This window comes from Hordeum vulgare, chromosome 4H (assembly GCF_904849725.1).
Source record: "Hordeum vulgare subsp. vulgare chromosome 4H, MorexV3_pseudomolecules_assembly, whole genome shotgun sequence".
Taxonomy (NCBI): Eukaryota; Viridiplantae; Streptophyta; class Magnoliopsida; order Poales; family Poaceae; genus Hordeum; species Hordeum vulgare.
Window position 1 is genome coordinate 37,671,530 of NC_058521.1, and position 24,542 is coordinate 37,696,071.

General features: G+C 45.7%; 1 protein-coding gene across 1 annotated transcript; it reads left to right on the forward strand.

The window, feature by feature from the left end:
• Positions 1-7,753: 7,753 nt before the first annotated feature.
• LOC123451127 lies at positions 7,754-8,419 on the forward strand. Its single transcript, XM_045128135.1, has 2 exons — positions 7,754-7,937; positions 8,021-8,419. The coding sequence occupies exons 1-2, from the start codon at positions 7,878-7,880 to the stop codon at positions 8,276-8,278; spliced, it is 318 nt and encodes a 105-aa protein (XP_044984070.1). The 5' UTR covers positions 7,754-7,877; the 3' UTR covers positions 8,279-8,419.
• The last annotated feature ends 16,123 nt before the right edge of the window (positions 8,420-24,542 follow it).

Sequence of the window (24,542 nt, forward strand, 5' to 3'; positions counted from 1 at the left end):
AGTGCTATTTATATCAATTCGAAAGAATTTGAATTCAAAATTCAATTATATATTTTAACTGTTGCGACTACGTTTACCGCCGGGTTGTGTGTCGCTAAAGTAAGGGAGTTTTGTTGCATGCGTCCTTGTTTTTTCTGTTGTTATTGTTAGAGAGAAAAGGAATCTCGTCCTTATCTTTTCTTGAACAAAGGTAGAGTATATATATATCTCTTCCTAATAATAAAGCAAATACGGTTTCTGGTCGCCCATCTTAAAAATTACCCCTAAAGTTTGCATAAATTACTCACCATGCCACCGGTAAGTAATAGAAAACGTTTCACAAAGCAAAAAATCTTGGAATGGGCCGGTCCATGTAAAAGCGTCATATATTACGCTCTGCATGCTGGGAGAATATCCAACACGCCGTATGGGCCGGTCCATGCACAGGCGCCTACTTTTAGTTTCATTTATTTATTTATTTTCAGTTCCGTTTTATTTTTTATTTTAAATAATTTAAAACTTTAAATAATCTTTAAAATTTTAATAAACTGAAAATTATAAATCAACACATTTCAAAAATTAAAATGTTTGTGACTTTAAAAACTGCTCGGAGTTTTGTAAAAAATGCTCGCATATACAATAAAATGTTTGCAACTTTAGAAAAATATTGTACAATAAAAAAATTCCATGATCTCAAATACAATTCGATGTATTAAAAATTATTAAAGGCATTTAACAAAATGCTTTCTAATTCAAAATATGTTAATGCATTTAAAAAATGTTCTAATATTTTTAAAATAGCTAATGCCTCTTTTGATAGTTTCTTTTTTTTATTTAAAATTTTCTGTTCCATTTTTGTTTATTTATAATTTAAATAATTTAGAATTACAAAAACTTTTGCATACTAAAAAATAGGAATTTTGAATTAAAATGTTGACGAATTTTTATTTTGAATTAAAAATAGGATTCACAAAAAACGCCGGATTTTTTTTTGCAAATTCCAAAACAATGTCCATGAATTTAATGATTTATAAAAATATTTGTTTATTCAGAAAACTTCATGCGTTTCAAAAAATGTTTGTGAATTTAAAATAAAATCCTCCAACATCAAAAATTATGTTCGTCTTTTCTTGAATTGGTCGACAATTCAAAAGAAAATTAAACCCGTTCGAAATATAAAAAATATTCATGATTTTTAGTAAATGTTTATAAATTGTAAAAAATGTTCTCAATTTTAAAATTGTTTCCATATTTGTAGAACTGTTTACGAAAGATCTAATGTATGTAGTTAAACATTAATGCTTCTAAGTCTATGTAACAATATACCTGTGTGAATTTTGAAGAATTAACTGTTGGATGCATCGGATTATTATTGTATGTTTTCTAGAAAAAATATTGAAATTCAGAATATATCTTTGAGTTACCAAGATTTTTAAAAATGTAAAGATTGCTTCAACTTATAAATAAATTTAAAAGAAGAAACATTTTCTTGTATTTGTGTACAAAATTTCTAAATCAAGCGATGATATATGAACATAATGTATTTATCATCATTGGAGATTATGTTTTTTTTTCCTTCCGTGGCAACCCACGTGCCATTTTGCTAGTATATATAAAGCGAGGAGGCGGAGGAAGGACACGTAGTAGTACGATCTCTGGATCGACTTTCGTGGCCATGGCCGCCGTCGACGTGAGGATGAGCATCCGCTCCACCTTGCTGGAGCGCTTCAGGCGGCTGGACCCCGGCCTTGTGCAGGTGAAGGTGGTCCTCGCCGTCGCCTTGCTGGGCTTCACAGCGGTGCTCGCCGTGGCCGTCCCCGCGGTGCTGCTGATGCGCTACGACGGGCACCCCATGTCCCAGGTGTGGATCATGCCGCCACGCTCTGCGCGTACGTCTTCCTCCTCCTCCAGTGCATCTGGCGCAGCTGGCCCTTGTACACCGACCTGGCCCGCCTCTCCTACGGCTTCTCGCCGCCTCCTCTACCGCCAGCGAGATCGGCCCCGGCGCCGCCGTCTTGGCCCTCCACCTCACCACCGTCTACGCCGCCGCCTACTTGGGTTACGCGCTCGCCCTGCACCGCCTCGCCGCCGGCACCGAGCGGGCCATCCGCGGCGGCGCGCTGCCCCTCCCCAATCCCGCCTGCCGCACCAGGGCCGAGGCCCGGAACGCCGCCCGCACGGTCACCCTCACGGCGTTTGCGGTGACGGCAGTCTGGACGGCGCTCATGTACTTGGTCATCAGCTTCGGAGGAATGCCCGACGAGCTCGTGACCGTGTCCGTCCTCTCGTCCATAGGCTCGCTGCACGCCGCGTTCTGGGTGCTGACCGTGGGGGTAGTGCTCCTCAACGGCGCCATGTTTCCGGGCTGGATGGAGCATGCGATGTTCGTCCTCATTGGGTGGTGCGGCTGCATGGTTTCTACGGCGATCCACTTCGTGGCAGGCGCCCTCAGCGCGGCGGTCCTCCAGTGGCTGCTGCTCATGGCATTGGTTGCTTTTCTCGGGTACTGCCTCGCCGTCTACATAACCTACCTGCACGTTGCCACCGCCGCCGCGGATGCTGCCCCGGACGATGGGATCGTTGACCACGACGGCCACGACGCTGGGGAAGAGGTGGGGATTCAGCAGGAGGAGCTTCCTCTTGAGCATGGAAAGGAAATTTGATGCATGCATCATATATATGATCACTAGTGGTTGGGGCCCGCCATTGCGGGCCTCCTGAGAAAAAGTTGGGGCGTTACCAGGTAAAGACATGCACCTTCCATTTTCTTGTTTGTATCACAGGGTGTTACTTCCATCACTCAAAGTATATGCATTTAAGCCCATCGACAACCATGCAATTAAATTAAAAATCTCTAAAAAACACAAGTCATCATTCACAACTTTTTCACTAGGATGAGAGGATCATTATGTTTTTTTGCATTCCCACTAAACTACTCCCTCCGTTTTTAAATATAAATATCTTTAAAGATTTCTTAAATATAAGTTTTTTCAAAGATTTTACTATGGACTACTCCCTCCGTTCCTAAATACAAGTCTTTTTAAAGATTTTACTATGGATTACATACAGATGGTTTTAGACATATTTTTAAATATAGATTCACTTATTTTGTTTCATATGTAATCCGTGGTGCAATCTCTAAAATGACTTATATTTAGAAACGGAGGGAGTACATACAGAGCAATATAGGTGAATACATCCGTATGTAGTTCATAATGGAATCTCTTAAAAGACTTATATTTAGGAACGTGCGAAGTACATCCTACAACATTTCCATGCATACTCTACATCCATTCACAGAATCGCAAGCATGAATCCACCAAAACTACAGTTGCGCAAGGGCTAGACATTTAAATGGTTTCTGGTTCAGGTCAGAACTCAGAAGGCTTGAACAAATTTAAGTGATTTTTGGTTCATCTAGAAAGAAGCTTATGGTGGCAGAGGTGCGAGCCTCTTTCTACTACTACAAACACTTTTAAGTCTTTCTACGCTTTCATCCCACAGAAGCTGCATTCCGACTGCGGCATGAGGGCGGCCATCTACATTGCTGCGCTAACAAGAGCTGTATTTATTCTACAGACACATACATCCTCCGTGCAACGAACCAGCCGACTTCAGGACAGAGACACTACTAATCTTCTTGAATTTGCGGATGATAATTGGCAACCTCTTCTAAAACTTGAAATCTTTGTTCTTATTCTTCTTCTTCGATGAAGGCGACAATGACGAACCGCCTTCCTTGACAACACTGACGGAGCTTCAGTAAGGCTGAATGGGTCGTGGCCCGTCCAGCCCATGAAACTTTATACAATAGATACCTACTTTTGGGCCTTGAATCAGCAACACATAAACTATTTTCTTCTTGTTGACACGCCCACCTTTGGGCTGCAAGCTCCACCAGTACTTGTCAAGCTTCCTCTCCATCTTGCTCGCGTTCTGCAAGCATGTCATCATCATCATCATCTCATCAGGCAAGCCATACAATCAAGAGATCAAATGGAATGGACAGCAATGATGTGCTGTGAAAGGGAATAATAGACAACCATACCTCCGCCACCATGTCGCTGAAATAATCCTGCTGCTTCCCGAACCTCTCTTCCTCCCGTGCTTGCTCGTACCTGTTAATCAATCACGTGATAGTCAAAATACATGTGCTGTGTTCTTACATTCTGCCACAAAAAGAAATAATTGATTCCGTGTTTCACGAGGACAAAAATTGGTGACATCATCTTACTTGGCTGGCAGAACGTCGTCCATGACCTCAAGCTCCTCAGGGTGGAGGGTGACATCCACTCTCTCCGGCCGTTGATTCTTAAGCAGATCAACCTGCACCACCAGCAAAAAAAACAGAGTTAGAAATATCACCATCTTAACAGGGCACCGTCAGGCAAGGAACATGTTTATTTATAAATGACAAATGGCACAACTCCGCTACTTATCCTTTTAGGGCCTGATGATGATGATGGTTTATCTTGTGCTTCTCTCGCGTACCTGTAATTGTAAAGCGAGCACGTACAGCATCTGACTATGGTTGACAAACTAAACGGGAATCAAGGCAGTCTTATGCGGAAGTTTTAGTTAGTGAAACACACCCGTCGCCCGTGGATGGACCCAAACAGCACCTCAGGGGCAAAATTGACAAAAATGACCCCTGGGACGAAAGAACTCACGGATTGACCCCTCGGGAGAAATAATTCACCGGCCTGACCCTTTTGTGTGGCGTCCGACACCTCGGCGCCACACTGTACTGTGTGACGCCTAGGGGTTAGGCGCCACACCCCCGACCACGTGGCAGGGAGGGCCCCACCCCCAGGCAGTGTGACGCCTAAGCCTCAGGCGTCACACATTATAATGTGTGGCGCCTGACCCTTAGGCGCCACACACTGACTTACAGAGCCACGGGCCAGCCCCCTCCCCACCCCCTCCCTCATTCAAACAGAAACTTCCATTGCGGCGGCTGGCTCTCATCCCCTCCCTAATCCCCTCCCCCATCTCCTTCAGATCTGAGGATTTCTTCCTTGGATTGATCCCCCAAGGTAATGTCCTCCCCCATCCCTTCCCTTTCCCATCCTTCTATCCAATTTTATTATGTTTTGGTTGAGTAGATTGATTTTAGTAGATTGATTTGAGTAGGTTCTTAGGATTTGACTAGTTAGGATTTGGTTGAGTATATGAGTAGTTAGTAGTTAGTAGTAGTAGTAGGTATAGGAATTGCATTAGGTTTTGGTTTTGGTTGAGTATATGAATAGTGAGTAGTAGTAGTAGTTAGTAGTAGTAGTAGTTAGTAGTAGAGGTAGGTATAGGAATTGTATTAGGTTTTGACTAGTTAGGATATGAGTTAGGATTTGACTAGTTAGTATATGAGTTAGGATTTGCATTAGGTTTTAACTAGTTAGGATATGAGTTAGGATTTGACTAGTTAGTATATGAGTTAGGATTTGCATTAGGTTTTAACTAGTTAGGATATGAGTTAGGTTTTGACTAGTTAGGATATGAGTTAGGATTTGACTAGTTAGTAGTTAGTAGTAGTAGTAGTTAGTAGTAGTAGGTATATGACTAGTTAGGAATTGCATTAGGTAGTTAGTGGTAGTAGTTAGTAGTAGTAGTAGTTAGTAGTTAGTGCTTAGTGGTAGTAGTTAGTATTAGTAGTAGTTCATATGAGTATATGAGTCTTATTTGAATATTAGTAAATGAGTAATTTTTTGTGATTTGTAGGATGGTGTGGCTTCTGAATGATGTTTATGACGCTGAACACCGGGCCTATTTCATGTCGGAGAAGAAGATGGTAAGTAGAAAATGATTAGTAGATTAGTAATATTTTGAAAATGTAATAAGCACTTGATATCTTCTTCTCCTATATGTTTGCAGGAGCTTACGCCCCTGAAGATCCGGTCTCATGGGGCATCCTCTGTAATGCATTACGATGAGCGGTACACCCCGTACATCGAGATGACGGGACTCCTTCCATTCGTGCAGCTTGTGAGTCGGTCAACTCCAAATCTGAACGCTGCGGCAGTCACAGCACTCATTGATCGTTGGAGGCCGGAGACACATAGTTTTCACCTCCGGACCGGAGAGATGACGGTTACTCTTCAAGATGTTTCCATGATCACCGCTCTTCCCATCGAGGGGAAGCCACTATGTATGAGCACTGATTCTGAGGGATGGCGGCATCAAATGGAGGCTCTTATTGGTATGTCGCCGCAGGAGCCGGAGGTGGAAGATGGAGGGAAGAAAGATAGAGTCCCTGCCGGCGCCACTTTCACTTGGATTGCCGCCAACTCTGCTCATTGTCCTGAGGACGCAGATGACGAGGTCATCCAGAGGTATGCTCGCGTCTACATGTGGTACGTCATCTCTAGGACTATCTTTGCGGACGGCACAGGCAAGAATGCTCCTTGGATGTGGCTGAAGGCGTTGACTGTTTTGGACAACAAGTTCAGCTGGGGCTCGGCCGCACTGGCTTACTTGTATCGGCAGGTAATAAATTGTTAATATTAAGTACTCTCTGTTATCTTTTTCTGCTAAACTGATGCATGTTTGTTGTTACTTGTAGTTGGACGATGCTTGTCGCAGGACGACAAAGGACGGTGGAGTTGGTGGTTGTATGCTCCTACTTTCAGTATGGAGCTGGGAACGCCTACCTGTTGGACGCCCTAAAAGCTCAAAGTGGAATACCTGGGATAACCACGACAACCCTGTACGTCAACCTACATGGGCTTACAAGTGGGACTTGGTATCGGAGGTGGCAAGCGAAGTGAACCTATTGTACAAGAAGTACACCAACGAGATGGATTCGCTTACCCCCGAGCAGGTAAGATGGTTTCAGAGTTGACTTCCAGCTTCTATGTTGTGAGTGAAATGAATTGTGGTATTCATCTTGTGTTGTAGGTTGAATGGGAGCCATATGGTGTCGGGACAAACTTTGGTGATGCACACACGTTCCAGCTGAATCCACTATGCGTGCAGGAAAGACATCTTTGGCTAATGCGTTGTCCCCTAATATGCAATTGGGCGGTTGAGTGGCATCTCCCGCATCGTGTGCTGCGTCAATTTGGTTACTTTCAGCCACACCCGCCGGAGTGGGTGGACACGGACACATAGCTTCACAGGTAACAAAAAATAATTAGTGATTAGTTTTGTTCTTAGTGTTGAGCGAGCTACTGATGTGTTTTGTTCAAAGCAGGTTGGATAGGAGGAGGCAGCGAAAAATCAAGGACTGGCAGAAGCATCATAAGAGCTACGTCCTTATGTTCGAGCAAAGTGTGCAGGCAACTTCGAGCATACAACGAACCCAGTACCGTCAGCATTGTGCTCTTGCGTTCAGCAACTACCTAAGATGGTTTCAGGAGAGTACTCGTGTCGAGATTTGTCCGCCGGCTTACGAGGAGGACATATTGGAAGAACCCACTGAGTACGATGAACTTGCCCAAGGCGGTTACAACAAGTTGATTCGCGAAGGGTACCAAACTTCCTTCGCCCCTGTCCTGAACTTTGTGGTAAGTGTGCTCCCCTATGTAAAGAGGTCATTGTCTTGTGGACCTATTCACTTGCACTTATTTGTTGTCATTGTCTTGTGATCATAGCGCAAAGAGGTCAAGAAACAAGCTGACGAGTCCGAAGATATTCTAGATAACACACCTGGAGGAAAAAAGGGAGAATCTGCACTTCGTCTATTCATAAAGGTGTTGTGTCATTATTATTATTTTGCCCACGAATGCAACATTATAGGTTACCTAATATATGTCATTTATATTTGAATCTAACAGGAACAGGGCAAGAAGTTACGGCGCCTATCCAACATTTTAGGTTGCCGTGACCCTGAATATGTTTCACCTTCGAGATCCGGTTCATCCGAAAGAAATACTCTTGACGATTCGGCTTCTTCGGGCGCTCATATGGATGATGGTGACATTACCCAAAGAAATACTCAGGAGGATGATGCTGACACTCATCAGGTATGACATAGCCATGCAGTTTGCACTTTCAACCTTCAGCCTTGAACCTTCAAATTTGAACTTTCAACCTTCATGTGTATTAGGCTGCGGACGACATGACGTTGAAGGCTTTCCAACGCTCCGCTTACGTGTTGAAGCCCAGGAAGGAATTTAAGCGCTACTCACCGGATGATTATGCGAAAGGGAAGAATCCGGTGGCCGGGAGCTCTCGTTTGTCAACGATGAGAAGCAGGGAGGATGAGGTTGAGGATGACGATGACGATGAGTCCGATGACCCGGATCAATTTGTGGTTGCGAGAAGGAAGAAGCTAGTATCCAAGAGGGGACGAGGCCCTAAGTGATTTGTAGTTGGTGTTGCACTTGTCGAGCTGAACTATTTATTGTAGTCTTGAACTATTTCGAGTTGTGAACCATTTAGTTCTAGTTGCAGTTGTTGAGAACCATTTAGTGCTGTCAAAAGATCCTTATTGCTGGAAATATATTGCTTTATTGCACTCACAAGATCCTTATTGCTGTCAATATATTGATGTATTGCTGTTCTAAGATCTTTATTGCTGTCAGAAATTGCTTTATTGCTGTCCATATTCAGTTCCAGCAGGTTTTCACATGTGTGGCGCCTAAGCCTTAGGCGCCACACATGTGCAGTGTGGCGCCTAAGGCTTAGGCGCCACACATGGGCTTATACAGCCTCAGCGCAGCCCCTCCCCACCCCCCTCCACAGTATAAGTCCATGTGTGGCGCCTAAGCCTTAGGCGCCACACATGTGTAGTGTGGCGCCTGAGGCTTAGGCGCCACACATGGGCTTATACAGCCTCAGGGCAGCCCCTCCCCACCCCCATCCCCCAGTATAAGTCCATGTGTGGCGCCTAAGCCGCAGGCGCCACACTACACATGTGTGGCGCCTAAGTCTTAGGCGCCACACACTCTGTCATGCCTAGAACTGCATCTTAATGGAGGAGGAGTTCAAAAATAGTGGTGGAGTTCAAATACATACGTTAAAACATACAACACAAAGCACATAGTAGTGGTGGTGGAGTTCAAACATACATATGATTCTTGAAGTAACTTACGTCCAAAAGTGCATACATAGTGGAGTTTCATTGTCATAAAGCGCGGAACCAAACAAGGTTCAACAACACATAGATTACAAGCATCCGGCTCTATTGGGTCGAGCAAGGCCCCTTACCCTTCTTCTTCTTCCTCTCTTCTTCCTCTTCCTCTTCCCTTTTGCGCAGTTTTGAAGCCTCTTCCTTAACCCTCTCCGTGAAGCGCTGATGCTCCCGCTCTCTCTTTGCTGCGGCCTCTGCCAACATCTTCTTAAAGTTAGCTTCATATTCTTTTTTACGTTTCTCTAGCGTCTTCCTGTCATTCTCCTTTATCCTAGCCTCATATCGCTTATGCTCAAGGAACATTTGCCACTCCTCATCCCTCTTTGCCTTATCCTCCTCATCCTTCTTCTTTCGCGCTTCCGCTGCATCCTCCTCTCTCAACTTCTTTGCAGCCCTATCCATCAACAGCTGCTCCTCACTGGCTGCATCCTTCTCCTCCCCCCACTCCGCTTTTGCCTTGTTCGGCTGAGAAGCGGCCATACCTACAAAACAGGCATCATAGCTCATAGTTAGTAAAATAACACACAAAGGAGCATCAAAAACAACATGATAAAGATAAGTGAAATATGTGACATACGGAAATGGTCCTTGTAGGTATCCACGCATACCAATCCTAGTAAGTCCACCACTGCCTCTAGCACCACCACGACCTATCCCACCCCTGCCTCTAGCACCACCACGACCTATCCCACCACTGCCTCTACCACCACCACTTCCTCTAGTAGCACGTCCTCTAGTAAGCCCAAGTCGGCTAGGAACACGTTGAGTAGGAACTTGTTGGCTCGTGCTTCCTTGACCCGTCCCTTGTTGGCTCGTGCTTCCTTGACCCGTCCCTTGTTGGCTTGAACTTGGTTGGCTAGGACTTGGTTGGCTTGACCTGGAATCATTGTTTTTGGACTTCTTCTTTCGCGCCGTACACCTTCTTCTGTTGTGCCCTGTTACACCGCAATCTCCACATTGTGATCTCTCAGTAGGCTCTTGGAATTGGTTGTTCCCCATTTCTCTGCCACCACCATGGCCCCATCCATCCATGTCTCCTCTAAAACGCTTTGTCTTTCGTCTTCCCAGTTTCACAACCTTCCACTCTGGGTCGGGCCATAGTTGCACTCCATGATACTCCGGCCATTGTGATTGGTCAAAGTATGGTTCAAATCTAGGAGCCCATGTATGCTTCGTGGTCATGATCGAGAACTCGGACTCCCTCACGGTTAGTGGATGGTTGACGTCCACATTCCTACTGCGAGCTGCCGTGTACAAATGCGAGCATGCGAGATGAAGCAACCTTGGTCTCCCACAAGAGCAATCACACAAGGATAAAGAAACCTTGAACGCCCTGTTTCCGTGTTGCTGGCCATCGTTTGTCGTTCCTCCGGGCTCATTCACTTCGTATGTCCAATCCTCGTTGTTGTACAGGGTAGCCGTTTGGGAGTCAGCCTTCCGTGATTGAAATACCATCCATTTGTCAACCTTTGGTGGAAACTGGTACTTATACTTTTTCTTGTTCTCTCCCGCAATCTGATCATCTGTTTCTTGTGAGTACTTTAGAAAGTATGCTCTCAACTTGTCGAATGTGTATTGAACTATTGCCGTCACCGGCAACGCACGGACACCCTTCAACACCCGGTTGAAGCATTCTGCCATGTTACTGATCATTTGACCATATCTTCGGCCATCTTCGTCATAAGCTCGTGCCCACTTGGCCCGAAGTTCAATATGCCTGTTAAGAAACTCAAGCCCACCTGCATCAAGTTTTTTGTTTACAAGCAAAGCATTGTACAATCTTGCAAATCGTTTGTCAGAAAATGCTTGACAACAATCCTGAAGATCATCCGCCAACTCCTTGCTACCACATGCCCGGTAGAAGTTTGCACAGAAATGCCTCATGCACCATCGATGATGCAAAGGAGCATGGCCGGGAATGACAATGTCAACCGCGTTAAGTATGCCTTGATGACGATCCGATATGACACATATTTCCCTCTCAAACGGTAATACTTTGGTTCTCAAAATATGCAAGAACCATTCCCAGTTAACATTGTTCTCTGCCTCAACCAAAGCAAAAGCCAAAGGCATCAACCGGTTATTGGCATCACTTGCTATTGCAACCAACAAAGTGCCCTTGAATTGTCCGGTCAAAAACGTGCCATCGATGGAGATGACAGGACGGCAGTGCTGGAAAGCCCTCACACATTGCTCAAATGCCCAAAATGCACGGCCAAATACGCGAACCCTATTTCCATTCTTAATCCTTGTTTTCTCCCCATACGGCTCGACAACATGAACCATGCCCGGGTTATTGTGGGCAATAGCTCCCAACAACCTAGGTATGCGGTTGTATGCTTCCTCCCAATCACCATACAACATCTTGAATGCGGCTTGCTTTGCTTTCCATGCCTTACCATATTTCACCTCGTAGTGAAAGAGGGCTTTCACAAGGTCTTGTACGCTTTTTATGCTCATTGTAGGAAGAGAGGAGATGGAGTTGGAAAGCCTATAAGCGATGAACTCGGAGGTTAGTTGTCTATGGCTTTGCGACGATAGGGCACCATCAACCCTCTTGCCTTGACACATGTGAGGCATACAACTGACAATGTTCCATCCTGGCCCTCCTTTCCATGGTCTTGCACGGACAATCCAAGGACAACCTCTATCCTCACAAGCAACCGTGTAACGCAGCTTCATGTTTGAATGAACAACTTTGTGTGGCCTGTAATGCGTAACAGAATATTCATCCAACCACATCTTCAGTTCAAAGAATGTTTCGAACTTTGACCCCGGAAAAATAATATTCTTCCCATGTGTGTCCCGATGAGAAGGTGGCCTAACTCCAAACAATATGCCTTCGCCTCCGTCAACCACGGCTTCATCCGCAAGGCTAAGATCCTCGAACAATGGTGTCCGGTGATCATGCTTTAATACCTTCGTGAAAGCTTCAGCCTCCTTTGCCGTGAACCCTTCCTCATCAACTTCTTCATCGGGACCCTCATCGTCAGACTCAGAGGCATACCCACGTGAGTACGGAATGGAATGGTCCATTGCCTCTTGCAAATTATATTTGTCCAAATCACCAAGATTGTTGTCATGAAGAACATTACCATCATCATAGTGCTCATAATTAGCCTCTACCAATGGTTCATGTTCAATGTTGACCTCATCGTTAGCCTCATACACACAAGAAAGAGGTTCAATGCTGGCCTCTTCGTTGATGGTTGCAGGAATAGCTTCAACAATCGAAGAGGAAACCCGGTTCAAATCCAACAAGTTAGGAACATTTGTTTTCATGGCAAATAACTCTAGAGCCTTGTCTAGTGATTCGGCCACCGTATCCTTGTATGCAAGCCAACGTTGCTCGGAGTTGACACGCATGGTCTTCCAACGAATGTGCATTCCGAATCCCACATTATGCCTACCAGCAAACTCAACTACATCACTAGGGTCCATCCAATTCAAATCCTTTCGGACTTGTTCCAACAATTCAGCATAGCTAGGACACAAATCGAACACCATGTCAAGCTCATCCGGGTCCGGATCAATATTGCCTTTTAAAAAGGCATCCTTGTCCACGTGATGAACATAAACACATGTTCTTCCCATACCTAAACAACAAAACATAGAACCTCTTTATGAGCAATCATACAATTACAATAACCATAGCCTAACTTCCAAATAACCCTAACCCCCTCATAACCCTAACACAACCAAACATCCCTAACCCTAGCCTAACCATAGCCTAACCCTAGCCTAACCCTAGCCTAACCCTAAAACAACCATAATGCACACATCCAAACAACCCTAATCCTAACCCCATCATACCCCTTATCCTAACATACAAACAAATAAAACAATATGATATACATCCCACATTTCATGAAAAACTAGGGTTTCCTCAAATTTGCAAAAAAAAGAACACAAAAGATTTTCCTTTGGATGAGAATGAGGGGAGAGGTGGGGATTACCTTAGGGGAGTGATTGGACAACAAATGCCCGCTCCAAACCTTGAGATTTGGTGATGTAGAGAAGGATTTGAGGGAGGGGCAGTGGCTGGGAGAGGGGCTGGGGGAGGGGAATGAGGGAGGGGGTGGGGAGGGGGGTGGGGAGGGGGCTGGCCCGTGGCTCTGTAAGTCAGTGTGTGGCGCCTAAGGGTCAGGCGCCACACATTACAATGTGTGACGCCTGAGGCTTAGGCGTCACACTGCCTGGGGGTGGGGCCCTCCCTGCCACGTGGTCGGGGGTGTGGCGCCTAACCCCTAGGCATCACACAGTACAGTGTGGCGTCGAGGTGTCGGGCGCCACACAAAAGGGTCAGGCCGGTGAATTATTTCTCCCGAGGGGTCAATCCGTGAGTTCTTTCGTCCCAGGGGTCATTTTTGTCAATTTTGCCCACCTCAGGGCCGATACTTACTTCTTTCTCTTCAAGAACCTTCAGAGGCAAGAAAAGAAATGCATTCATGATCAGCGGGAACGACTAGCCAAGTCGACAAACAACTATCTCATTATTCATATTACCTTGTATAATCGCATTTCTGCCTGATCATCTGCCTCCTTCCTCTGAACCTTTCGAAGGTCAATCACATCAGGTGTTTCCAGACTAGTCAGGCGTTGTTTGGTACTAGTGTATTTGAGGGAATTAGTGGGGATTATTCCGGTCAAACCCCTAAATCCCTACATATCCTATAACACCATTTGGTTCTAGTGTATTTGACATGTTACATCCCCACATTTCCCCACAAATCTCCAAATTCTAATGCATTTTTCTCAATACCCAATACACTACCCCTACTTAGTGTATTGGGGATAAATGGGGATTTGAAGGGATTGGGTGAAGGTTGGGGTTTCACCCAATCCCTGTGAGGATTATCCCCACAAATCTCCTCAAAAACTCTAATACCAAACAAGGCCTCACAGTGCTGTTCACATCAAGAAAGAAAAATAAATACAGAGTGTCTACTGCACCAAAGAGAAAAAAAATGAAACCAGCCAGCTACAAAAAGATAATATTGAAGAACAGAAGTATGCAGAATTACATTGAGATTGTTTCAACAGACCGAGTACCTTCCTCTATTTCCTCATATTCTGTAAGTTCCTCCTCCTCTTCCATTTCCTCTTCTTCTTCCTCGTCCAACTCTCCCGAAAGCATTTTCTTAATACTGCTAACTACCAAGATGTAGAGAGAGAAAGGGGGGAGAAGAGTAGAGATCCAGGTGTTGTAGACAGGGAAAGAACACTACTAAAAATTAGGGCATCAACGACCAATCAAAGGTAACACTTGGTCGTTAGTAGTACAACGGGCTGGCTACAAGTGCAACTTTGGCCTGCTCGATCCTCACGACGACCAACGGTCTACCCGTCGTTAATTTTTAGCGTATCCCATGGTCGTTGTTGATTTTAGAATTAACCATTATTTTTTTATCTCAGGAAAGGATGCGTAAATATCAATCTGCAAGTTGCCTTCCCGTCAGAAAAAAAATCAAGCTACAACTTAGGTTTATTACTTATCCAGGACTCAAGTCCATGAGAACCATGGCGGCGCTACCCCATCCCATAGATCGTAGACATGGATTGTGACCGTCATCTCTCCTTGGGGCACATAGCAGCTAGCGGAAGATCGGAGCAACAGCTAAGATCCTCTTTCCAAATTTCATAGAAGGTTCATTGACCTTAGATCTGGTAGTCGCCTGCCTTGTGGCCGAGGAGACATGGTATTCATCACCGTCTTGCAGGCATGGAAGGCGCCTTTGGGCACGCACTTGCGGCGCGGGTTGACGATGCAATCGCAGCAAGCCAATTGCTGGCCCTTGCACTACATGGGCGACCATGAATCGACGGACGCACGAGGGACTGTGGCAAATTGATGGTGGTGCAGGTGACGTTCGCTTGAGATCTGAGACATTGGCTGAGTCAACTTCTACTTATTTTCTTTCAAAGGTCAGCGTATAGTTGTCACTGGAAACTATTAAGCAGATAAGACATGGACTGCAGCCGCGTAATCTGAAACTTCATAAGTCCATCAGCTAATGAATTTTATTATATCCATGTTAGGGAGGCTATCGAGGAATATACCACACAGGTTGCAGCAGCAAGCTGCAGTGTGGTTGTATGTTTAGTCTGTCTGAAAAACTGTAGAGCTTGCATTTTGATGACTACTAATGCTAATCGTTTTGTCAATTTTGAACCATTCATCATGTGCAGCGATAAATAAAAGTTAACTCTGAGATGTCATATTGCTACACTATAGCAATTAAATATTCAGAAGTAGTAGCAACCTGAGCTGATTACGGGAAGCATACTTGTTCTGTTTCTTTAATAAGTTAATTTTGTTCTCCAGGCAACAAGGTCACGTGCATGATTACAGGAAGCATATCAAGCTGAGCTCTAAAAGGATATGAGATAACTGCATCAAGTATCTCATTAGAAGGAACACACTAACAGTGGCGCAACCTTTTTTCAGCCATACATAGGTGCTAACAATTCTTGGTTGTTGTAATTCACAGTTAGGACTGACTCATCGTACTAACAACATTATGCCACGTGTATGCAAGTCTTGATCTGTAGTAATTGATTTGTTTCGTATTTTAGCTTTCTTCCTTATTACTCCCTCCTTCTTATAATGGAAGACATTTTTTGACACTAGTGTAACACATTCTTTGACACTAGTGCAGCGTCAAAAAACATCTTACACTATGAGACTGAGGGAGTAATAAACAGTGACACAAGTAGTTATGTATTTACTCCCTCCGTAGTGACTTAAATGATTCTATATTTTTTACAGAGAAAATACTTTATATGATTTAGCATCCAGTAATTCATTTTCAATACATCAAAATTCATTTATTTAATTTATTAATTATACTCTATATAGCCTTTGTGCATACTTCAAACTAACGCTATATATATAGGTTATCGCAATGACTCATCACACGTATGAAAACTTCATATTATTAGCTCGAAAAAGATGCTACGCAGAGTTGAATAAGTCTGGACTGGTGCACCAAGGTATTGCTAGGCGGACCTTGCAAATCAAGTCAATTAGGAAATTTCAGCAGAAATAGGGTCACTCGCAGCCCTCATATGCAAGATGTGGAACTCTGGAAAAAGTACAAGTTAAATACAAAAGGTACCATGCAACCATAAAAATGTTATTCAATTCTACTAGATGGTATAATGTGGTTGCTTATTTTCATAGATGCAAATGATGCGCCAACATATACACCAATCTTATTTAGTTCATATTGGAATGCAGATGATTCCAAAAGCGAGTTTCTAAGTATCATGTGCTATACCAATAATTGTTCCTACGCTTTATTGTTTTCAAATTACTCATAATATTGCAGCTATTATCGATGAAGTTGATGCCAACAATGATAGTGACATGTGAAATGATATGATGAAGTTTATACATCGATTTTATATGCTATTATACTTTGTGCCAATTTATTTATGAGGACTAACTTTCATAAAGTACTCAACATTTTGTAGGACTAATGGCCCAACTGTAGTATATAGAAGGATCTGGAGGCATTGTAATTGGTGATGAAGAATGATATCCATTCAAACAACGATGGTGTTATTCGATTGAAGATTAATAAATATTTTATTTTCTAGCTGCTTATTTTCCAGATAGATATGATAAAGTACAGTCTTATAAGGAGTGCTTTTTGACTCAAGTTTCTTAAATGATATTTTCATTTCAGAATTGTATTTCGGAATATTTGTATTTCTATTAATAAAAGCGGCTATGTTCCTTTCAATTCAGATTCTTTTGTTTCTATATTAATGTGGATGTTACAATTGAGATGTTGGATGCGGCATAAAGTGATCGTTGAATGGAAAGTTATATTAAATATAGGTGGTTCTGAAAGCACATCAAAGTGTGAAGAGAGTAGTCGGTAATGATACTTTGTTTAGAACAATAGCATTATTAGCGACCACATAAGTGGTCATTAATAATATAATTGTGGTCGTTATTACCTTGCGATTGACGACTACACATCATCCCGTCGTTGTAAGAATAACGACCACAAAAGGTATGTGGTCGTTATACTTTTAACGACGGAGCCTACTACGACCAGCAGATTGTGGTCGTTAATGACCTTTAACGACGACAATCCGACCTTTAACGACCACATGTACCGTCGTTAAAAATCATTATCCCAGTAGTGGAATAAGCGCACCTGAGGTGGTGAAGATCAGGTTGATGGTGGCCGCGTCGGCGATTGGGAGCAGGAGGAGGGAGATCGGCGCCCTTGCCCACGTCCGGTCGCCGAACTCCATTGCTTCCTCCTCGCAGCCGCCACGAACACCCCGAGCCTCCTGACCTAGATCAATACACTGCAATTAGCGTCGAGGAAGATCACAGATCAAAACTGTCGTCGCCGCCCTCTCCTCCCACCAACTCCCCACTCGAGATGAAGATCATAGTGTAGGTTTTGTAGAAGTTAATCATGTTGTTTCTTTAGGATTAGGAAAGAAGGCCAAACCGAGTCCTAGTAGTATTAGGATTCCTAGTCCTAGTCTATTTCCATAGTCCCTTGTGGACGTGTATAAAAGACACCCTAGGGGTGTTGATTGTAACACCAGAAAAATGAAAAGCAATACAAAGCAAAGGCACGACACAGGCCTTTAGCCATCAAATCCATCGATCAGTTTTATTCGTGTCGCTAGTTACGCAAGTTCCGTCAAGTAGCCGGCCGAAGCAAGAATCGCGTAGGCACGCCTGTACGGCTGCATACGCACGTTCAAAAGCCAACAATTGGTATCTAGAGCCTCGACGATCTACGATGACGGACAGCGACGCTGAGTCGGTCAAGTCCGGTAAGGGCGGTGCCAAGGCGAACAAGAACGGCGACAAGGTGAAGAAGGGCGTCAAGTCAGCAACCAGTGGTGGAGGACCGAGCGGCGCCAACGTCCAGGCGCATCGCAACATCCCCATCCAGTACCCGATGCTCACCGACGCCAACTACGGTGTGTTGGCGGTGAAGATGAAAATTATTCTCCGAACCCTTCGAGTGTGGCAGGCAATCACGGACGACGACGTCGATGACGAGTCTGACGAAGGTGCCATGGCCGCCATACCCCAGTCCGTGCCGGATTCCGTGCTAATGACATTGGCGGAGTTCGAGACGGCAAGAGAGGCGTGGAACGCACTCAAGGAGATGAGGATCAGAGAAGATCGCGTCACCAAGGCTCGGGCACAAGTGCTGAAGCGCCAATTTCACAAGTTGCAGATGGAGGAAACTAAATCGGTGAACGACTACGCCATGCGTCTTACTACTCTGGTGGGAGAGATCCACGCACTTGGTTCAAAGCTCGAGGAGACCGAGATCGTGGAGAAGTTTTTCAGTTCAGTGACTCATAAATTCACGTACATCATCGGCACGCTCGAGCAGCTTTACGACATCGACGACATGACCATAACGGAGGCGATCGGACGCTTGCGGACATGGGAAGAGAATGCTCGTGGCTGTCGGAAAGGCAAAGAAAGAGGTAGTGACCAACTCATGTACTCGCGCGCAGATTGGGAGGCCCCAAGTAGCAAAGGAAGGCGTGATGGTGGCGAAGCCTCAAGCAACGTGAAGCGCGACGGACAAACCGGAAAAGGCAAAGGAAAAGGCAAGCCACAAGGTCGTGGTAAGGCGGACCAATCTAAAGGGCGTAAGCCACGGAACTTGGATTTATCCGAGGTTAAGTGCTATAACTGCAACGAAATGGGTCACTTTGCAAAGGATTGTCCGAAGCCTAACAAGAGGGAGATCAAGGCAAATTTGGCAAAGCAGGAAGACGAAGGTCCAGGTCTTCTGATGGCCGAAGCTTGTGATCTCGCTGAAGCGGTGGTTGTGAAACCAACCCGGAAGGTGCTACTTCATGAGAAGAATGTGACACCTAAGTTATCCGGGGATCACAATGTGTCGTGGTATCTCGACACGGGTGCCAGTAACCACATGACGGGATGCAAGGAGAAATTTCTCGAGCTGGAATATGATGTTGAAGGCCCGGTCAAGTTCGGTGATGGTTCAGCGGTGGAGATTTGCGGGCAAGGATCTATCCTATTCGAGGGTCTCACAGGCGAACATCGCATACTCACCGGAGTGTACTACATCCCACGGCTTCGCAACAACATTATCTCTATTGGGAAGCTTGACGAGAATGGATGCAAGGTGAATATCGAGAACGGAGTGATGACGATCTTTGACAACCTTCGAAACGTGCTAGCTCGTGTTAATCGCACACGGAATAGGCTCTATATCCTCAACCTTGATCAATCTCAACCGGAGTGTTGGCTCGCCAAGAGTGATGATGGTTCGTGGTTATGGCATGCTAGATTTGGACACGTTAACTTCTACGCCTTGAAGAAGATGTCAAAGATGGAGATGGTATCCGGGATGCCATTTATCGACCATGTTGATCGAGTATGTGACGGGTGCTTGGTTGGAAAACAGCACCGCAGGCCGTTCCCTGCTCAGTCTACCTATCGTGCAAGTGATGCACTCGAGCTGCTCCATGGTGATCTATGTGGCCCTATCACCCGAGCAACTCACGCAGGAAAGAAGTATTTCTTCCTCGTGGTAGACGACTACTCGAGATATATGTGGGTCATTCTCCTACGATCTAAAGATGAGGCGTTTGAAGCGTTCAAGAAGCTGAAGGCTGCAACAGAGATGGAACACAAGTTGAAGGTTCACGCTCTACGGACAGATCGTGGCGGAGAATTTACGTTGAACGAGTTCAACGATTACTGCGAGAAGATTGGCATAAAAAGGTTCCTTACGGCACCTTACACACCGCAACAGAACGGGGTCGTTGAAAGGCGCAATCAAACCGTCGTTGACATGGCAAGGAGTTTACTCAAGAGCAAGAACCTGGCGGGGACCGTTTGGGGAGAAGTTGTTTCGACGGCGGTCTATCTTCTCAACCGGGCTCCAACGAAGGCGGTGATCGGCAAGACTCGGTATGAAGCAATTTACGGACGTAAGCCGAATGTGTCTCATCTACGGACGTTCGGGTGCGTGGCACATGTGAAGACGGCGGATCCGCACCTCCCAAAGCTTGCCGATCGTAGCACCAAGATGGTGTTCATCGGATACGAGAGGAGTTCCGGCACCAAGGCATACCGCTTCTATGATCCACAAACCAAGCATCTACGGATTTCACGCGACGTCGTGTTTAAAGAAAACCAAGCGTGGAATTGGAGCGCCGCAGCCGACAATGCTCCAAACAGTAACATATTCACGGTTGAATTTCCAACTGATGATGATGCAGGGGAGGATGTACAGGTGGTTGGCAAGACGCCCAACCAAGGTGACCACAATGGTAGTGATCATCATGGTGCCGACACCGACGACGACATGCATAGGTCGCAAGGAGATAGCGACAACGAAGTGCACGGCACGGGTGGAGATCTCGACGACAACATCGACAACGAGGCGCATAGTGACGATGACAATCAAGATGATGATCATGATCACGACGACTACGCCGACGACGCGGATGTCGATGACATGCCCGAGACTCAGCCATCTTCCTCAAGTGCATCAACACCGACACAATTTGTGTCACCTCCTTCGCAAGCTACAACGGATTCCTCAGGGCCTCGTCGCTACAAGACCCTCAAGAAAGTCTACAAGTACACAAAGGCAGTTACGCTCGAATACTCCGGACTATGTCTTTTCGGAGTTGAGGAGCCGGCGAACTTCGTAGAGGCGAGCAAAAGCCGTAGTTGGACGCACGCCATGAATGAGGAGATAAAGGCGATTGAGAGCAATGGCACGTGGACTTTGGTAACCCGACCTCCAAACCAAAAGACGATAGGTTTGAAGTGGGTTTACAAGTTAAAGAAGGACACGCAAGGTGCCATTGTGAAGTACAAGGCAAGACTCGTTGCAAAGGCTATGTACAACGTCAAGGAGTTGACTATGATGAGGTGTTTGCACCGGTTGCTCGAATCGAGACGATGAGAGTGCTCCTAGCTTTGGCAGCACAAGAGGATTGGAAGGTTCATCATATGGATGTTAAATCTGCTTTCCTCAATGGCGATCTCACAGAAGAAGTGTACGAGGAACAACCCCTCGGCTACGAGAAGAAAGGTGAAGAAGGGAAAGTTTACAAGCTCAAGAAGGCACTTTATGGGTTGAAGCAAGCGCCAAGAGCTTGGAACTCAAAGTTAGACCGGAGTTTGGTCTCGCTAGGGTTCAAGAGATGTCCCCTCGAGCACGCAGTCTATACAAAGAACTCCAAAGGCTCAAACCTGCTAGTTTGAGTTTATGTCGACGATCTGATCATCACCGGAGATAGCGTACAAGAAATTGAACGTTTCAAGGCGCAAATGAAGAACAAGTTTAGCATGAGCGGTCTGGGATTACTCAGCTATTACTTGGGCATCGAAGTGAAGCAAAGCTCCGGAGACATTTCCCTATGTCAATCGGCTTATGCGGTCAAGTTATTGGAAAAGTGTGGCATGTCAGATTGCTACGAGACACAAGTTCCAATGGACCAACGTCACAAGTTGAGCAAGCGTAGCTCAAATCCGCCGGTGGACACCACAATGTATCGAAGCATTGTGGGCAGCCTAAGATATTTGGTGCATACCCGACCTGACTTGGCTTATTCAGTCGGGATCGTGAGTCGTTTCATGGAGAATCCGACAACCGAGCACATGAGCGCGGTCAATCAAATCTTGCGCTATGTGAAAGGCACCATTAATCTTGGTTGCACGTACATAAAGGGAAAGGAAGGATTGATCCTTCGTGGATATTCAGATAGTGACATGGCAGGTGACGTTGATGACCGAAAGAGCACAACGGGCATGGTTTTGTACCTTGGCCCGAATCCGATTAGCTGGAATTCTCAGAAGCAAAAGGTGGTGGCACTGTCTTCATGCGAGGCAGAATACATAGCGGCAAGCACGGCGGCTTGTCAAGCAGTGTGGCTGAGAAGACTCCTAGCTATTCTTGCAAAGCGGGAGGTGCAGAAGGTGTCACTGAAGATTGATAACCAAGCTGCAATCTCATTGTGCAAAAATCCGGTTCATCACGAAAGGAGCAAGCACATAGATACCCGGTTCCACCATATCCGGGAGTGCATTGAAGAAGGGTTGATCGAGGTTCAACATGTGAACACGAAAGACCAACTTGCCGATATTTTCATCAAGTCCCTCGGTCGACATAAGTTCATCGAGATGAGGAGGAAAGTCGGAGCGCAAGAAGTGAAGTCAAGCAACAAGATTAAGGAGGTGAATGTAGAAGTTAATCATGTTGTTTCTTTAGGATTAGGAAAGAAAGCCAAACCTAGTCCTAGTAGTATTAAGATTCCTAGTCCTAGTCTATTTCCATAGTCCCTTGTGGACGTGTATAAAAGACACCCTAGGGGTGTTGATTGTAACACCAGAAAAAACGAAAAGCAATACAAAGCAAAGGCACGACACGGGTCTTTAGCCATCAAATCCATCGATCAGTTTTATTCGTGTCGCTAGTTACGCAAGTTCCGTCAAGTAGCCGGCCGAAGCAAGGATCGCGTAGGCACACCTGTACGGCTGCATACGCACGTTCAAAAGCCAACAGCTTTGTGGGAGAGCGGATCACACGAGAGAGAGGGGGAGAGAGCATGCGTGGGCAGCATTGCGGCGCTTGCGGAGGAAACGAGAGACAGGGCATGGCTTCGTGGAAAAGGAAAACGTACGGGAGGAAACGAAAGGAAAGGGAGAAGATTGCTTCCACCAGAAGGAAAGGTACGGGCTAAGCATCCATAGTTTTATCTGATGGGGTATTACTCCAGCACAGTAAACTCGCCAGGTAGATCATCCCAGGCTCCCAGCGGTCGCCATCCCCTGATGACGTGGACAACACCAGAGAATGCCCCTGATGCGTAGCTTATTGTCTTTGATGATCTGCTGTCTGTCTGATCAAACTCCTTGGATTTTACATATTTAACTTGCTCTTATACTACTACACGACTACAAATATTCAATTCATCGTCTCAAATAATCTCTTTTTAAGCGATAATCTCATGGCGCGTTTATTCCACACGGTTCTAGAAACATCGAAATGGAAAGAAAAAAGAATGAGCATTCAAATGCCACGACATTTTGAAGGAAAGCGCTGTCAAGAATATGAGAAACGTTCCTTCCGCAGAATTATTGAACAATGTATATATCAGGATTAATTTATACTAGCTACATACTAAATAAATTGCTTGTGCCAATTTTCTCTGTGCAGAAAACAATAACAAAGGTAAAGTGCTTAGCAGCTCACTTAGTTCTGTGTTGTACACATTGTTATCATGGCCAATTGTAAACAACCTTTCACTTCAGATAAAGGAAAAAAGAGCAATGCTACATCTATGTAAATGTTTACGTACGTTTACGTGATAGTCTGATTTGGCAATAACTGATTGAATTAAGAGGAGGATGAGGCCCACCCACCCCTGGAAATCAGAGGGGGTGGGCATGTTTAGATTAGTTGGAAGGTTTAGTAAACTTATGTAGATTTTCGTAGGTCTAGCATTTTCGTCACACACTAAATTTAGATTGTATCTTCAGGTAACCATTTCAACACGAAACAGGACAATGTATTTGAGAGTTTAGTTAGTAAACGCTGCTTAACATCATCGATTGCTTCGTTGTTGAGGTAAATACACCGGGAGTCTTAAAAGTTGCACTCGACGATCAGTTTGGTGCACAAACTTATAAAATACGTGATTCCAGTAATCAAACTTGCGAGTGCGTGCAAATAGGGTCACAATTCCTGTATGCGCTCCAGCCATGAAGGGGCACCCCCTCCAAGCACAGCTGGACATGCTGGAGCATATCCTCATTCTCAGCATGAGCTTCGAGTCAACCTTCCTCATCGGCCACCGCTGCTCTTTGGACTACATCGAGCCCCGTTCTCGTCGCAAGGACGACACGAGGGATCTGGCGCTCTGGTCCTGGACCGCTGACCCCAGTGCCATTCCTAAGGTGAAATGGCTCACCCTGCCTATGCGTGGCCATCGGCGCAAGGGCCGTTGTCGCCACCGCGTCATCATCCGCCTGGACCTCCTCAAAGACCACTCCAAGGCCGGCGACGATGACGACAAATCACCGCCACCAGACGTCCATGAGTTCACCTGGTACAGAAAGACTATCGATGGGACCTTCATCCCAAGGGACAGGCAGGCTGCACCCGGGCGCGTCAAGCGCCGCCAAGACAGGCGTGACGACGACGATGATCGAGACGGTCGTCGTGGGCGAGACGCCGGTCGCACCCGCGAGGGCTGGGGTGCCCGTGTGCGTCGCTCACTCTCCCGCAACGCGCGTGACCGTCAGCGAGAGGACGAGCATGGACGCACCAGAGACCGCCGGCACTCTGCTGCCTCCCCTGGCCCTGTGCCTGCACCAATTGCTGGCCTGCTGCGGGGCGGCTGAGCGAGCCGTCGAGCTCCTGCCTGTTCTTGGGCGTGAGGCTTCCGAGTCTCGTGGGCGCAATCCGTTGCGTCCGTCCTCTCCCCGCTCTGCAAGTAGGTGCTC